General features: G+C 44.2%; 1 protein-coding gene across 1 annotated transcript in view; it reads right to left on the bottom strand.

Annotated features, from left to right (window-relative positions):
* Positions 1 to 17195, bottom strand: part of AGTPBP1 (ATP/GTP binding carboxypeptidase 1) — a 121185-nt gene that overhangs the window by 81172 nt on the left and 22818 nt on the right. Inside the window, exon 3 of the mRNA XM_054986326.1 lies at positions 9501 to 9628. Within this exon, the coding sequence (XP_054842301.1) occupies positions 9501 to 9628 (128 nt within the window). The remainder of the gene's footprint in view (positions 1 to 9500; positions 9629 to 17195) is intronic.

Here is a 17195-nt window from a genome sequence, read left to right as displayed (position 1 = left end):
CATGATTATTCATGCCTGATCTGGTCAGGTTTCTGGGGGCGCTGGGCTAGGGCTCTACCCTCTCCCTCTGGTTCCAGGGCTGCTGCCAGGCCCTGAGGCCAAGCTCAGTGGGCATCTTGGCTGAGGGCTCACCCTGATTATTAGTGCCTGATCTGGTCAGGTCTCTGGGAGTGCTGGGCTAGGGCTCTACCCCCTCCCTCTGGTTCATGGCTGCTGCCAGGCCCTGGGGCCAAGCTCAGTGGGCACCTTGCCCAAGGGCTCGCAGTATTTTCTCCTTTTCTTTCCTACTTATTTCTTGTTTGCTGTCGTAATGAGGCTTCGGCCAGGGGCCAAGGGTGGTCATGGGGGGGAAGTGCAAAGATTGTCAGCTGAGGGATCCATGGAGGAATGGTTTGGGTTTGATGTAACATCCATCCCATCCCCATCCCAAACTCCCAGTGCTATCCCTGCCTGTGTTCCACCCCTCACTCCGTCTTCCGTTGCCTGCTCCACACCACAGCCAGTAACCCTTCGTCCTCCCTCCCCAGGAACAGTTAGTTGGCCATGGTTCAAACTGTCTGTATGGAGGCCCTTCCAGGCCCTTCCTAATGACCCTCGTGTGGTGCGGTGCTGTGTCTGTGATGGCCTGGTGCACAGGGGTAATTACCCGAAGCACCTGTCATCAACAGTCCTGACTAGGCTCCTGAAGACGCGACACCCGAGCCTGTGGTCTCCGTCCTCGGCCAGCGAAACATCTGGTGGGGGGAGACAGAGGGCTACCAGCTCCTCTGAGCCTGGATCAGTGGGAGGGTCACTGGAATCCACCCCAAGCAAGAAGCCTTGCCCCGAGGGTGCTGCTGGTGGGAGCAGAACGGTCAGGCAGGCCGCCCTTGGGGAGGTTGTTCCATCGGGTCAAGGATAGTGCTGTTGAAAAGGGTGAGGTCAAGGGCTCAGGAGGCGGGCATTCATGTCATAGCAGAGACGATTGCCCTCCAAAGATTCTCCCTATCGGTCGTGCAGGGCGTGGGCTTCCAAAGGCTGCTTCAGCACTTTGCCCCATGGTTCTCCATGCCATCACGGTGCACCGTTGGGCGTCGAGTCCTGCCTGCCCTCTACCAGACTGTGAAAGACACGGTGCTCAGGGAGCTGTCAGTCGCCAAAGGCCGTACAGAACACTTCATGGCTGACCTCTGGAGCGGTTGCCATCACGGCTACCTGGCCATCACTGCCCACTGGTGGCAACCAGAGGAGCTCCGCCGCCCCAGGCCAAGAACTGGCACCTGGAAAAAGGTACCATGCTTGACACCGGGCTACAGGGCAGTTCTTCTCCAGGCCCAGGGGATGGATGAGGTCCATATTGGGAAGAACATCGCCACCACCATAAAGGCAGCACTGAGGGAGTGGATGGCCGGGGGGGGGAGGGTTTGTTCATGGCTTTATGGTGACGGACAGGGGAAGCAACATGTTGGCAGCCCTGAAAGAGGCATCCCTCCCGGGCCTGGTGTGCATGGCGCACAAGATGCACCTGGTGAAGAGGGATGTGCTCAGGCTGGGGAGCAAGCCAAGGGACAGCTGGGATGAGGGAACGTTGTGGACGTGCAATCTGCTGGACAGCTGCTGCCACATTGCTTCCCACTTACTCTTCCTGCGAGCTGTTCCAGAGGTAGGGGGAGGGGGAGGACCCTGAACACCAACTCTTTCAGGACCTGCCCACCCGCTGGAACTGCACCTACGACATGATATGTCGTCTGGTGGAGCAAAGGGGCCTGTTGCAGGTCATCCGGTCATCCATGGATTTAATTTAATTTAATTTATTATATTTATATTCCGCCCTCCCTGCTTTCGCAGGCTCAGGATGTTCTGAGGAGGGGAGAGGAGCTGAGCCTCAGCATCATGGAATGGAGAGTCCTTGCCCAGATGTCCCGGATGCGGAAACCCTTTAAAGAGGCCACAGAGCTCTTGTGCTCCTACAAGGCCAGCCTGGGTCAGGTCATCCCCCTGATCCATGGGCTCGACCGTTTCCTGGCCAACGAGCTCAAGCATGAGAAAGAGCTGCTCCCCAGGGTCTCGGACTTTGTGAGGAGGATCCAGGCATGCACTGCCAAGCGCTTGCACGCATGTGCTGTACCGAATGGCCTCCCTCTGTGACCCCTGGATCAAGGGCAGCATTGCCATGTGGGTGGGTCAGATGCAGTGCTGGAAAAAGGAGCTACGCACAGCAGTGCTCCATTTTCGGAAAGAGAAGGCAGGACAGAGGGAACTGGGCAGGGGTGAGGGGCGGGCGGCAGAGAAGGAGGAGAGGGAGTGGGGAGTTGGGAAGAGAGCCACTCCAGGAGAGACCCACACAAACGGCCCCACTTGATCTCTGAGCCTCATAGGTGGGCTGTGTGATTGGCTGCAGCACAGTGGGCGCATCTCTCACAGCAGAGGACTTGGCGGGGGCTACGGTGTGAGAGTACCTTGAGGAGCTCAACCGAGCACCCCCACTCCAACCTCTTGGAGTATTGGGTGAGTAAATCTGCCGTATGGCCAGACCTGTCCATCGTGGCAACCAACATCCTGTCCTGCCCTCCCACCAGCATGCAGAGCGAGCAGGTGTTCTCCCACCTGGGAAACCTCCTCCGTCCTCGCCGTGCACATCTGCACCCGGAGCTGGTGGACATGTTAACTTTCTTCAAGGTCAACCTCAACCTCCTTGGGTATCCCTCCTTGGACCTGGACCTATCTAGCCTCTGAGCCTCCCCAAGCTCCTGTGCAGCGGGCTCCAGCCCTCCTCTGTTCTCAGGGCTGCTTTCACGGCTGGTAACCCGTTGTCCTCTCCCAGACAAGTTTCTGGATGCTTTTCTTTTTCAACCTCTCCGTCTCTGGATGGCACCAATAAGACCCTTCCGCACAACTTATCCTGCCCATCGTGTCCTCTCCTTGACAAGTTCCTGGACGGTCTCTCTTTCATCCTCACCCTCTATGGATAGAACTGGAACGACCCTTCACAACAGCCTCTCCTGTCCTGCCCATCCCGTCCTGTCCATGAAGGCAGGAAGGTGGGCCATGTCAGCTGCCACCGCCTTTGGGCACGGGGGACTACCATGGCACTGCCACCGCCTTTGGGCCTTCCCGGTCCCGCTTGCAATGTGGCTGTGACAAACAACCCTTTGTCCTCCTCTCCCCAACAAGGTAGTGGACGTTCCCTCTTTCAACCTCTCCCCCTCTGGATGTAACTAGTATGACCCCTCCCAATGACCTCTCCTGTCCTGTCCACCCCATCCTTTCCATGAAGGCAAGAAGGTGGGTCATGTCAGCTGCTGCCGCTTTTGGCCATGAGGGACAGCTCTGCTGCTGTTGCTGATAGGGTTGTACTGCACGGTACCCCCCCTTTCCATGGCACCTGCTGTCACCTCTGAGCAGGGGGGAATGGGTCCATCGCACCCACCCTTTCCATGAAGGCAGAAAGGTGGGTGCTGTCTGCTGCATTTGGGCATACAGAGCATCTCAAGAACTGTTGCACATATGGTTGTACAGCAAAGGGCCCCCTATCCATGGGCACCCGCTGTCCCCTCTGAGCAGGGGGGAATGGGTCCCCACCCGCTGTCCCCTCCCACCCACCCTTTTCATGCAGGCAGGAAGGTGGGTGCTGTCTGCTGCTGCTGCTTTTGGGCACAAGGGGCACCTCAAGAGCTGTTGTGCATATGGTTGTACAGCACGGGACCCCCTATCCATGGGCACCTGCTGTTGCCCCTGTGCATGGGGGGAATGGGTCCCGTGACTCACTTCCTTTCCGTGAAGGCAGGAAGGTGAGTGATGTTGGCGGCAGCCTCCAGTTCAACACAGGAGGGGCGGACAAGCCTCTCCAGCAGCAGTCTGCGCACTCCTTCAGGGTGGATGTTGGGGTCCTCCATCCCGGTCCTGCTGCACAATGTGGCCAGGAAGCCTCTGTCCTCCTCTCCCAGACAAGTACCTGGTCTCTCTTTCGACCTCTCCCTCTCTAGAACCACACCCAACAACTCCCAACGAGCTCTCCTGTCCTGTCCATCCCGTCCTTTCCGTGAAGGCAGGAAGGTGAGTGATGCTGGCGACAGTCTCTACTGCGACACAGGAGGGGCGGACAAGCCTCTGCCGGAGCAGTCTACACAATCCGACACAGTGGATGTTGGGGTCCTCTTTGTCCTCATCTCCTTCTCAAGCTTCCTGTCCCTCTTTGAATCTCACCCTCTCTGGAACCGCTCTGACCCTTCCCAACGACCTCTCCTGCCCTGTCCATCCTGTCCTTTCCATGAAGGCAGGAGGGTGGATGATGGCTGCTTTCACCACTGACAAGATCAGTGGGTTTCAAAGATGAAGGCTCACAAATGTTTGGGTGTTTACTGGTCCTTCTCCGCAAGGCAGCCAGGAAGTGGTAACCCTCTGTCCTTCTCTCCCTGACAAGTTCACTATCCCTCTTTGAACCTTGCCCTCTCTGGAACCACTCCGGCCCCTCCCAAAGACCTCTCCTGTCCTGTCCATCCCATCCTTTCTGCAAAGGCAGGGAGGTGGGTGATGTTAGCTGCTGCCACTGAGTACCTCAGTGGGATCCTTGGATGAGGCCTCACAACAGTTAGGATCTTCCCAGTTCCCGGTCCCTCTTTTGACCTCTCCCTCTCTGGAACACTCCAAACCCTCCAAACAACCTCTCCTCTCCCTCCTGTCCTTTCCGCGAAAGCAGAAAGGTGGGTGATGTTAGCTGGCACCGCCAGACCCCCCACCTTCTAGAGGGGAGGTGGCCAACAGCCACCTCCCCGAGCCCACCAGGCCCAGCATCCACACTCATCACCCATGTCTGTCTGCACAGGAAAGTACACTGCAGGACCCTGAGGCTGGGCAGGCGGGCGGGCACATGGAGGGTGACACCAGCGAGTGTCCAGACCCCCCCGCCCCCTAGAGGGGAGCCAGCCCACCTTCAAGTCCTCCACTTGTGAACAAGGCCAATGTCAACTGATGGCTTAAATTGTATCAAATGGGAGTTTCCTAGGGTCATTGGATTTGGGAATATATAAGTCCAAGATCCGTATTGCAATCTTGAGCAAACTTGGATGATGGCTGGAGGGGAGCCTGCTGAACACTCCCTGTGAATATGGCCTCTCTAAGTCCAATGGGGGCCATTCTGGCCCCCATGAACAACAAACACTGAAAATGTTCATTAACGGGACATGTTCTTTACTGTTCGTCTTCGTCGATGGCAACGAACTACGAACAGCATGTTTGGGTTTTTTTCCCATTCGTGTCCATGTCTACTAACAGCTACAAAAGATGCAGTACTTATTTTGTCTTTTATAATTGGTATTGTTTGCATTAGGAACATAATTCTAGGCAACACATTCATTTTGACTGTGGCAATCCGACCGAACCACGATAAGTTTAATTTATTCCATTTTATTATATCTCTTTCAATTTGTGTCCAGAGCTTTTCATAATTGTTCTTAAATAAATCAATATTTTTAGCTGTCAGCTCTATTCCCAAATATTTAGTCTTGTGTACCACTTCACAGTTTGTTAATTCACTCAGTTCCTGTTGCTTCTTCTTGGTCATATTATTGGTTGTTATTTTTGACTTCTTTTTGTTTATATAAAAGCCTGCCAAATCTCCAAATTCCTTAATTTTATCAAGTAATCTTGGCAAAGTTTGTAGTGGATCTTCTGCTATAAACATCACATCATCTGCAAACGCTCTTAACTTATAAGAAGATCCCTTTATTTTTATTCCTTTTATATTATCATCTCCTTTGATCTGCCTTAGTAATATTTCTAGGACCATCACAAATAACAACGGTGATAGTGGACAGCCTTGTCTTGTACCTTTTCTTATTTCAAACTTCTCTGTCAGGTCGTCGTTCCTTATATATTGTTTTTACTGCTTCTATAAATTCTTTACCTAGGTCCATCTTTTCCATTGATGCGAACATAAAGTCCCAGTTCAAGTTGTCAAAGGCCTTCTCTGCATCTGCAAAGAAAAGGCCAACTTCTTTTGTCTGGTCACTTGTCAAAATATTCAATGGCATTTATAACCACTCTCAGGTTGTCTTTTAGTTGTCTGTTTGGTAGGAATCCAGCCTGGTCCTCTCCTATAAAGTCCATTAGCCATATTTTAAGTCTGTCTGCTAGTATTCTTGCCATTATTTTATAGTCATTATTTATAAGCGAAATTGGTCTGTAATTTTTCACATCTGTCAAGTCTAGTAATTCTTTCGGGATCAAAGCAATGCTCGCTTCATTCCATGTATCTGGAAGTCCTTTTCCTTGAAGTGTATCATTCATTATATTTTTTTAATATCGGTACAAGGTCTTCCTTCATTACTTTGTAGAATTTAGCTGTGATCCCATCCGGACCTGGTGCTTTCCCAATCTTTGCTACTTCTATTGCTTGTAAAATTTCTTCCTCTGTTACTGGAGCATTCAGTCTCTTTCATTTCTTCTGATATTTTTGGTGGGTCTATTTTTTGGAAATAGCGACCTATTTCTTCCAAATTCACTGCCTTACTTTGGAATAGTTTCACATAATATTTATAGAAGGCCAATTATAAAAGACAAAAAACAAATTGAAAAATGGCAGAAGAAGATACCAGAATTTGTGTGGGCAGGAAAGAAACCAAGAGTAAAGATGAAAGTACTTTGTGATGCTAAAGAAAGAGGTGGAATGCAGTTACCCGATCTTCGACTTTACCACAAAGCGATATGTCTAGTCTGGTTAAAAGAATGGGTGTCGTTAACCAATCATAAATTAGTAACTTTGGAAGGTTATAATAAACTATTTTGATGGCATGCATATATGTGATACGATAAGTATAAAATGGATACAATGTTTCAGGACCACTATTTGAGAAGAAATTTACTGTTGACTTGGCTAAAGCACAAAAAATTTATAGATCAGAAGAAACCACTGTGGATTATACCAGCTGAGGTGATCAACCCAAACCTAGAATACGAAGGAAGAGAGTGGCTTACCCTCAAGGACCTAACAGAAGTAGCAGATAAGGAGGTGAAACTCAAACCAAATGAGGAGTTGCCATTCAAATATGGTTGGTTACAATATAGACAAATTAAAGACTTATTTGACTCAGACCAAAGAAAGACAGGTTTTAGAACCAAGAATCCAGAATTTGAAGAACTATTGTTGGGAGATAATAGTAAAGCAATTTCTAACATGCACAAATTGTTATTGAAGAGGTTTACAGAAGATGAAACAGTCAAGGTACAAACGGTAAAGTGGGCTATAAATTGTAATAATGAAATAACGATGGAAGCATGGGAACAACTATGGAAAAATACCTTTAAAATATCAACATGTACCAGTATTAGAGAGAATGGCTATAAAATGTTATACAGATGGTATTTAACACTGAAAAATTAGCCATAGCCAATAAACAGCTATCTAATAAGTGTTGGAAATGCAAGGAGCATGAAGGTTCTCTATTTCATATGTGGTGGACTTGTCATAAGGCTAGAGACTTTTGGACCAAAATATGTGCTGAGATGTCTTTGATACTTCGCTATAATCTTGCTAGAAATCCAGAAATGTTGTTACTATCTTTGCATTTGGAAGATGTTAACAGAAATGATAAGATATTGTTATATTACATGATAACAGCAGCTAGAATAATATATGCTCAGTACTGGAAGAGAGAAGAGATACCTGAAATTGAAGAATGGACAAGGAAATTGTTGTACATGGCTGAAATGGACAAACTAACAAGAAACTTGAAGGATCAAGATCCAAAAGCATTTTTGGAAGATTGGAAAAAGTTGAAAAAATATATGGAAAAGAAATGGGATGTTAAGGGACAATTATGGTCTTTTGAGGGGTTTTAATGATACTAAGTAAGATAAGATATAGTTAAGATCTTTACTAATAACAAGATAAGAACAATTTTAGTATAGAAATAATGTGTTACTAATAACGGGGGGCTGGAGTGCTGTTGGAAGTCAATATCGAAAGGGGGGAGGGGTGGGGGAATATATTCATGGGAATTGAAATGGATTATATTTGTATCTTAATTTGACTATATATTGACCCATCCAATAAAAATTTATTATAAAAAAAAGATGCAGTACTTATTTTGTGGGAAAGCAGTATTAAATGACCTCACAGGCAGAGGAAGCAAGACAAGGTAAATCCTACACAATGCTGCAGCTAGATTAGCTTTTGATACTTGAATGCTTAAGCACAATGTAATAATTTGTAACCATTTTAGAACTTTACAATGCAAAACTCTGAAACACTTCTTTCCAAAGGAAGCACCCATGAAAATTCTTTCCATATCATAACACTGTGGTACCATACACCAAAAAAACTAGCTGCAATTACATCATCATATTCTCCCCATGCTAGAAAAAATATGGATAAATCGGAATGTATGCACGTTGCTGGTGGCAATGCCCAATAATAAATAAATTTTGGTAGAAAGTGCCAGAACACATATATATCATAACTGACTACAAAATTCCACTTTCACTACAACTAATTTTCTTGGGTCAATGGCAAAATCTCAATATCCCTATGGTAAGACGCAATCTCATGGCCAGTTTGTTAGTAGCAGCAAAAACAGTGATTGCCTCACGCTGGAATAAACAAACACCTCCAACAATAGACCAATGGCTCTCGAAAGTATGGAACCATTTTATCATGGAAAAAATAGCAGACAATCTACAACCATCTAAAATATATCCTAAAATAACAATAATCTATAACAGGCTCAAAACCAGCTATACCAAATAATTCTCAACTCATAAAACCAAACAAATGTGAAGGTATCACAATGTCAAAATCAATACAATTTAAAATTTAGGAAAATAAAAGAAACAATATTAAATATAATCAGTGCTAGAAAATTGAGTTCTATGTATACAGTTAATACAGTAAAGTTTATTATGATGTATAATCATTATGATGTATAATCAAACCTTTTTCCTATGTATCCTTATAACTATTGCATGTAAATAATCTTCTCAATAAAACGTTTAAAAAAAAGAAAATTCTTTTCATAGACATTTATTTATATCCCATTTTAATATGATGTCCTTAAAATGTCTTATAAGACTTTAAAAAAATACATCAACTAATTTTTCCCTTTCCCCTCCCATTCACAATAGATTAGTTCCCATTGCTGAGTGAATGTTCCACCATCTCCCTCCAGGGATGAGAGCTATTTTATACTCTGAAAGCCCCAAAGAGAGGAATTAGGTCCTGCTCTGTCTCCGATGTTGTTCTGTTGATCGATTCAGAAGAGTAGTTGATGGCAATTTCAATAAGCCATGCCATCAATAATCCAAATATATCTATTTCAAAAGATCCTGATCTCCTGTTCTTTACAGACAGCATTGACTTGTACAACAAATTCAAAACATAGCTTTCTATTACATTTTACTGAACGTGTATATTTCTGAAAATGATAAACACTATATATTAGCTGTAAAAGAAAAGATCTCCTTTAAAAAGGAAATTCAATACAGTATGATTTTGATTGATTTCAATATACTGTACTTATAGTTACCTTGACTTTGAGTCAGATGGAGTATCTTTGATGTAACGTATCTAGCGGTGTCAGTTTCCACCAAACATTCTGCATTGATCTTCTCAAGTTGTGTCAATAAACTTGCAATCCGAGAATTATTAGTTAAACTGGAAAGGGGGGAATATTATATACTATAAACACAGAAATAGTATAAACAATGTATTTGCATTGTAAAAGTCCCACCCCACCACTACAGCATAGATTGAGGATGTTTAATACTAGGGCCATGTTACCATATGTGCAGTAAATAATCTCATGGTGTGCCCACACCGTTTTTTTTATGGGTCTCGCATAAGTTAAGATTCTCTACAAACTAGAGACCTTACTCTTAAATTATGTAGTTGACAGGCCTAAAAATCTCCGAGCAGTAGCTTTACATGGGATTATCACTGGAAGCAAAAGAATAGGCCCCAGATTAATTACCAGCCAATGAAAGATAGACCTACACACTGATGAAATCAATGGCCTACTAACAAAACAGAGATACTTTCAGATTAGACTCATTATGGTCAAGGGTTGTACAGAGAACAGAACTTGCAGCAAAATGTGAGAAAGTTCTTAATTTCACAGGGTTTTTATGGTTTGGCTAGACATGGTCTATATCTATTATGTATTATGTATACTCTATTATGTATACTCTTTTTATTATGTATATCGTATATTGTATCAAATAATATTTTTTAAAGTTCCTGTCAAAATATCTTAAAAGAAATTTTAAAAAACAGAGAAAGACAATAAAAAGAGAAAATTTAGACATCTAACAGTAAAACCAGAAATTTAGGGCACAACCAGGCAACTGCATGTTTTCCAGTCCGCATTTGCTGTGATAACAGAAATGTTCATGGGGGGAGTGCAAGTACAGGAAAGAGTGGGGTATTTAACCCCTTCCTGCACCTGCTATTTTCCCCTGCAGATTACCTCTCCAAATACTCTCTTTCCATGTGCTTGGCTTATCTCTAGTTTCAAAATCTGGTGGTGATGGGAGTCAAAAGCATATACAAGGGAGAACCAGGAGACAGTATTGTTAAGCACCCCTTTCTGCCTACCTGTCACCATCAGTACACGCATCCATCCCTGCATTACCTGGTTTCCTTGTAACATCTAGTTCCATCCTAAGGAGTCTTGAAACATTTACAGAAACTTGCCTCAGTATAGTGTATTCCAATAATTAATAAACACTTCCCATCACCATGAAACCACTGTATGTGTGTGGCATTGCAAGCTCTTAGTGAATTTGTGAACTTCACCATGTCAGCTACATTCCATAGTTTCCAAACTAATTCTGCATCAGTGGGTACATCAGGCATTTGTCCTCTTGCTGCATCTTTCAATTCTGACCAGTACCAAAATGTTCATAATTATTTCCAAATTCCTTATCTATCATATTTTTAACATATTCTAACAAAAGAAACCAAGGTTACAATAGCAGTTCAGTTTTTTACAATTCTTATTACAGGAAAAAAATATTTTTTTATTTTTAAGGAATAACTATCATCTATATAAACAAACATGGATTGATCCTTAACTTTCAGTGCCTATTTACGATATATATCAATCTTTCACATATCATTTATACAGGACTTACAAAATCTGCCATTAGATTAGAAGCTCTTATTACTTATTACTAACATGGAACCAAGTCACTGGGCAATTAAAATTATAAATCTTTAATTTTGGCTCCATTTCCCTTTAATTTCAAATAAACATGATGGACAATACTTCATTGCATAAATGATTAAAACTGTTTTGTTTGAAAAAGCTTTTCACAGGTAGCTACTGTTCTGCTGTTGCTATTTATTAAATGTTTGTCTACATCTGATTATTTTAATATGTTTTAGTGTTTCTGATTTGTTACAATTTTGTTATTTTATGTTTTTAGGGAACTTTGGTGCCTATACTCAATTTGTTTCAACTGGTCAGCATTAGGAATCAGATGAGTCATGAAGTATTTGGGGATTAATCATAATGTATACCAAATTTTATTAAGACATGAATAACTCTTACTGATCATCAGGCACCTTGTTTCAGCTGTAGGTGTGTCTATAATATAACCTTTAACCCTATTCATAACATACTAAAAGCAAAGCTACAAATAAAATTCACCATTATTTTTGAAGCTACAACCATTTCATAGCTTTCTTTACATCTCCTGCACAAAATCACAAGCTACTGTTTTAACTTGGCAGTATAAGCCATTCTGGTCATTAACTCTCAGTGTGTTATACAGCGAGTGACAATTAATTTATACACACTGTGAAATATGATTATCTGCAATAAAACAGAAGTATATAACACTAGTTTAATAAATACTGTCAAGACTATGAAGGATTACTGTTCCTGGCTCTGCTCCTGGTTCTGGTGCAGTAAGAAAAGGATTCTGCATTTAGAATTAAGCTGCTATTATGATTAGTGCTCTCTTAGAACCAGAACAAAGAAAAGCAGGTTTTTAATTCAAGTCCTGCTTTATTTAAATCAATGTTTTACATTTTCCTTCTCATGGAAAAATAATGACCGTTTCTGCAACTATCAGTCCTTCCTTACTTAGTCTTTCACCAAATAGCCTAGTCAGTGTCTTTGCATGTTTAGAAAAGCAGAGATGTGTACACACAAAATCCGTTAATTTTATCACCTGCTTCAAAACAAATACATAATACAACAGGCATGTCAGCTAATACAATGCATATTTTAATACCATCTATCAGTCAATTAGTATGCATTTTCATTTAGTCACTAGAACAGAGGAACAAACTGTCCAGGGATGTAAGGAAGGTAACATACATACAAACGGCTATAAGACTACTATCATTTCAGAGTGCAATCATGCTTAAAGTACCAATCATCTAATTATTGAAATACAATACAATAAATATAGTCATATATCCAATCCAATCCAATAAATACATAAGATAGAATATATCTCTAGACCAATCATAAGTAGATACAAATGGAGTCACAGTCACAAAAAGTCTTCAGGACCAACTGGTAAATTTTCATCTGTAAACTTTATCACTGTTCCTTTAAGAAGTGGAGCTGTAGTGGAGGTGAGTAGGTATAACATCAAAGAAAATTCACTGATGGTTCATTGTTCTCTATTTTCTATTCTAGCAAATATTTGCCTTCCAAATGAGTGAATGTCCAATACCAGAACCCCAAGTGGAGCGGCATCTAACCGTCAAACATTCGGCCAACTTGGTGTTGAAAACGTAGCACCTTACAATATGGACTTCTATTGAAACATTTTTCAGCCTTTGAAGAAGTATTGTATGAAATGGGATTATAAACATGCTGGCAAACCCATTGGCAAAGTTGTTTAGATCTACTCACTTTTCAAGAGGTCTAAACATGGTGACAGTGTTGGAAGCAATGACTGTGCCTTATGTTCCCATTATTTCCTCAACAAATGGTTTTCTCCAAGCTGGAAACTAAACATGATCTACAGCTTGATCATGTCCTCCCCAGTGACTTAATTCTTGAGTCTAACCTAGATATAACGGCATCATGGCAAGTTGCCAGGGCAACCATTCCATGTCATAAAACTACAGTTCCCTGAAGTCTGCAACCAGAAACTTGCTTTAATAGTGATATATACTTAGGATTGGCATAGTGCTTTCGAAATGTTTTATATTAACATTGATTTTTTACAATCCTTACAGCAGCAATCAGTATTATTATTTCCATACTGCAGATGGGAAGGGATGAGGGAGAGCGAAGCTTGCCTAAATGAGTTGATAGTAGAGAGACAGTATGAACTGGAGATGTTCTGATTACCTCAGTAGCTTAGTAACTATGTTATACTAGCTAACTGCAATATTGTTTTCTTTAAGTCAATAGAATGGAAGAGATTGTGACAAGCGGACTTATTTGAAATTAAGTTTACCTACAATCAACACAGGAATGGGAAACTTCATACATTACAAAACGTCGATACAGAAGGGACTTCATTGTAGGAGTTCCCATAAAACCAGAGTGTAGATCATTTTTTATTATTAACATCTTAGTTTTTCACTATTTATTTAAATTATTTATAGCCCACCTTTCTCGCTGAGACCCAAGGCAGATAACACAGTACAGTCAATTGCAAAGACATTTCAACAAACAATTAAATAGGATATATAAATGCAAATCTGCAGAGATTTAAAACTAGAAAGAATCCAATAAAGAGTTTAAGAAATGCTAAAACAGAGCATAAACAGCTCTAAGACTGACATATTAAACAACATAGAAACAGTAGGGTCATACTTAGAGCAACAGGCAGTACATAATATTAAAGTCCCTAACCCTTTACTTATGCATCTCTTTTGAGACCACTTCCTTATAGTACAGCTGTCTCATGTAAGTAAAAAGTCTTCTTGAATCATTCAGTTTTGCATTGTTTGAAGAAAATCAGGAGATTAGAAGCTTTCCTGACCTCTGCAGATAGGCTGTTCCATAAATTGGGGGCCACCACAGAGAATGTATGTGTATGGGCAGCTGTTGATTTTGCCCATGGGCAAGACAGCACGTGTAGAAGGTCCTTTTCAGATGAGTGAAGCTGCTGTGGTGGAAAACAGGGAGAGAGGCGGTCCCATTAGATAAGATGGACTAAGTCTGTGAAGAGCTTTATATGTGATAGCCAATGCCTTGAATTGAGCCCAGTAACTGATAGATAGATAGTGGAGTAACTGTAGAATGGGAATGATATTCAAGACTTTCCTAGCTCCCAATAACAACCAAGCTGCAGTGTTCTGGATCGACTGGAGTGTGAGTTAACTTGGAGGGGAGACCCATGTACAGTGTATTATAGTTGTCAAGTCTCAGTGTTACCATTGCATGGATCCAGGTGGCCAGATCAGCAGTGTCGAGGTAGGGGACCATCTTCCAGGTCAGACTGAGTTTGTTTTCCTAGTGTTGGATCCTGTATAGTGCCTAGGCTCTTAACTGAGTCTGCAAGGGTCAGACAAACTCCATCGAAAGTGGAGAACACAATGTTCTTCAAGATCTTTGCCTTCCCAATGAGCATCACTTCCATCTTGCATAGGTTCAGTTTCAAACTGTTTGCTTTCCGCTAGGTTTGACCACAGCTATCAGGAGTGGCACAACATTTCTATTACATCCCATGGTGATTTGCATAGTAAGCTACAGAGCTAGGTGATCTGCTTATTGATGCCATTCAATTCTATAGCTATGAAAGAGTTCTTCTAAAGGCTTTGTGAGACACTGCACCACCTGGTCCGCTGACCCCACCTTCCGCTGTCTTCCCTGGGTGCTCTTCCCCTGGTGCTCAGGAGGGAAGGTCTCTCTAAGCCTCAGAAATGGGCAGGGGAGGGGGTTGCATCACCTGGTTCCTCCTCCTCCTGCCTGTGCAGTGAAATTCTCTTGCTCCCTATATGCCTTCACTCCAGCACTCTCCTCCCCTGCCTCACAGGGAGTCCTTCCCTTTATAGCACCCTTGCAGTCTGGCCCTCCATAGGGCAGCCAATCTGCCTCTGTGCCACCCTGACCACTGTGTTTTCCCACCCTCACTTGTGGTCTCCCCTTCTGGCTGGCTCTGTCCCTGTCCATTAGGCAGAAAGCTTTCCTCCACCCTGGGCTGTAGCCAATGGCTGGTCCGCTGCCAGAAGCTCCAGGACCCCTCTCCCAGGCAAGTTCCACCCTCCGCCCTGCCCGGCCCATTGGCATCTGCTGTAGTCCTGCCAGGCTGCCTGGTGTGGCAGTTGCCCCTAGCCTTCCTAGTCCTGCTGGAACTCGCAGCGCCTGTGCTGGCTGCTGCCATGCTACTGTGGGGCTCAGCTGAGCTGCAGGTTGCTGCTGTGCCACCATACAGCTCAGCTGTTGGACGGTAGGTTGCTGCTACACCGCCATGCAGCTCAGCTGTTTGGCAGGCTTCCCTGCAGCCTCTGGGGCCCTCACTGCAGCCTTGGGGATTATCATCAACTGCTCTTCCCCTGTCTTCTCAGCTGGTAAGGGGGATGGGGCCATGAGGGGGCTGTGGGTGGCACAGGTCTTTGGGGGGTGGGGGAGCTCCGAGGCCAAGTCTGGGACAGATGTGGGCTGCTCCAGACAGGATTTACATAGAGGTTGAATAACATGGGGATAAAACTGAGCCCATGGAAAAAACAGTGTTTCATACCGGTAACTGTTGTTCATCTAGGTCTTCCGTGCAGTAACACATGGGACTGCGCACGCGCAGGCCTGCCACCTTCGGAGATTTTTACAGCTCAGAACCACTAGGGGGCACCCTCGCCCCTTACTGCGCATGCGCGGCCGTCTTTTCCCGCCGAAAAACAGCTCCTAAGAGGTGGGGCATCCCCGACGTACCCTCAGATCCTCTTTCGCCGCCGACTGCAAGGTAAGTACCAAGAGAATTAGCGGAGAAGGAGGGAGGGTATGTGTTACTGCACAGAAGACCTAGATGAACAACAGTTACCGGTATGAAACACTGTTTTTCATCAGCGGTCTTCCTGTGCAGTCCCACATGGGAGATTCCAAAGCTAAAATACCTGGGTGGTAGGTAGAGATGCATTATGACAGGAAGATGGACTGCAGGACTGCTGTACCCACGATCGTCTCTTTCCTGTCTAGGACATCCAAGGCATAGTGTCTCACAAACGTATCCGCAGACGCCCAAGTTGCAGCTTTGCAGATGTCTTGCAATGGGACACCTCTCAGAAGAGCTGCCGAAGATGCTTGAGACCTAGTAGAGTGAGCATGTATCTCCAAAGGACAAGGTAAGTTAGCACTCTTATAACATAACAAAATAGCCTGCACCACCCAATGGGCCAAAGTCTGAGAATTGGCTCTCAATCCCTTCTTAGGGCCCACAAAACAAACAAAAAGATGGGAATCTTTCCGGAAGGGTTTCACCCTATCCAAATAAAAAAGGAGAGCCCTACGGACATCTAAAGTATGAAGGGACCTCTCAGCATCAGATGTATAATCCTTAAAGAATACGGGTAAAGAAATTTCCTGCGCTAAATGAAATTTTGATACCACCTTGGGTAAAAACTCTATTTTTGTTCTTAGGACTACCTTATCCGGATGAATACCCAAGTAAGGCGGTCGCAGGAAAGAGCTGCCAGCTCACCCACCCGTCTGGCAGATGTGACAGCTACAAGAAAAGCCACTTTAAATGAGAGCAGATTTAGAGGGCAAGTAGCCAACGGTTCAAAGGGTCTAGAAAGGAGCTTTGCCAATAACAGAGGCAGGGACCACTGAGGAACTAACACCCGCACCGAGGGGAACAAATTATTAAGCCCCTTCAAAAATAATTTAGACGTATAATGGGAAAAAACAGTTTTCTGATCAACTGGAGGATGAAAGGCCGAGATTGCAGCCATGTAAACTTTAACAGAGGAATTAGATGGGCCAGATTGCTTAAGTCCCCACAAAAAATCCAGGACCTCAGAAAGGGAGGAGGCCAAGGGATTGATCCCCCTACTATCACACCATTCAGTACATTTGTTCCATTTCAGGGAATAAGACTGTCGGGTGGATAAGCGATGGGCATTTTGGAGGACGTGCATCACCCCGTCAGAGAAACCCCCTTCTGAAGAATCAGCCACGCTGTCAGTCTGAGTGTATGAACTCTGTGATGAAACACTCCCCGAAATGACAGCAGGTCCGGCCGATCTGGAAACTGATACATTCGACTGTGCAGTCTCAGCAGGGCATGAAACCATGGCTGCCGTGGCCAAT

Source organism: Eublepharis macularius, chromosome 8 (genome assembly GCF_028583425.1).
Source record: "Eublepharis macularius isolate TG4126 chromosome 8, MPM_Emac_v1.0, whole genome shotgun sequence".
Taxonomy (NCBI): domain Eukaryota; kingdom Metazoa; phylum Chordata; class Lepidosauria; order Squamata; family Eublepharidae; genus Eublepharis; species Eublepharis macularius.
Note: the sequence above shows the minus strand (reverse complement) of the source record. Positions and strands in the feature narration are given on the sequence as shown.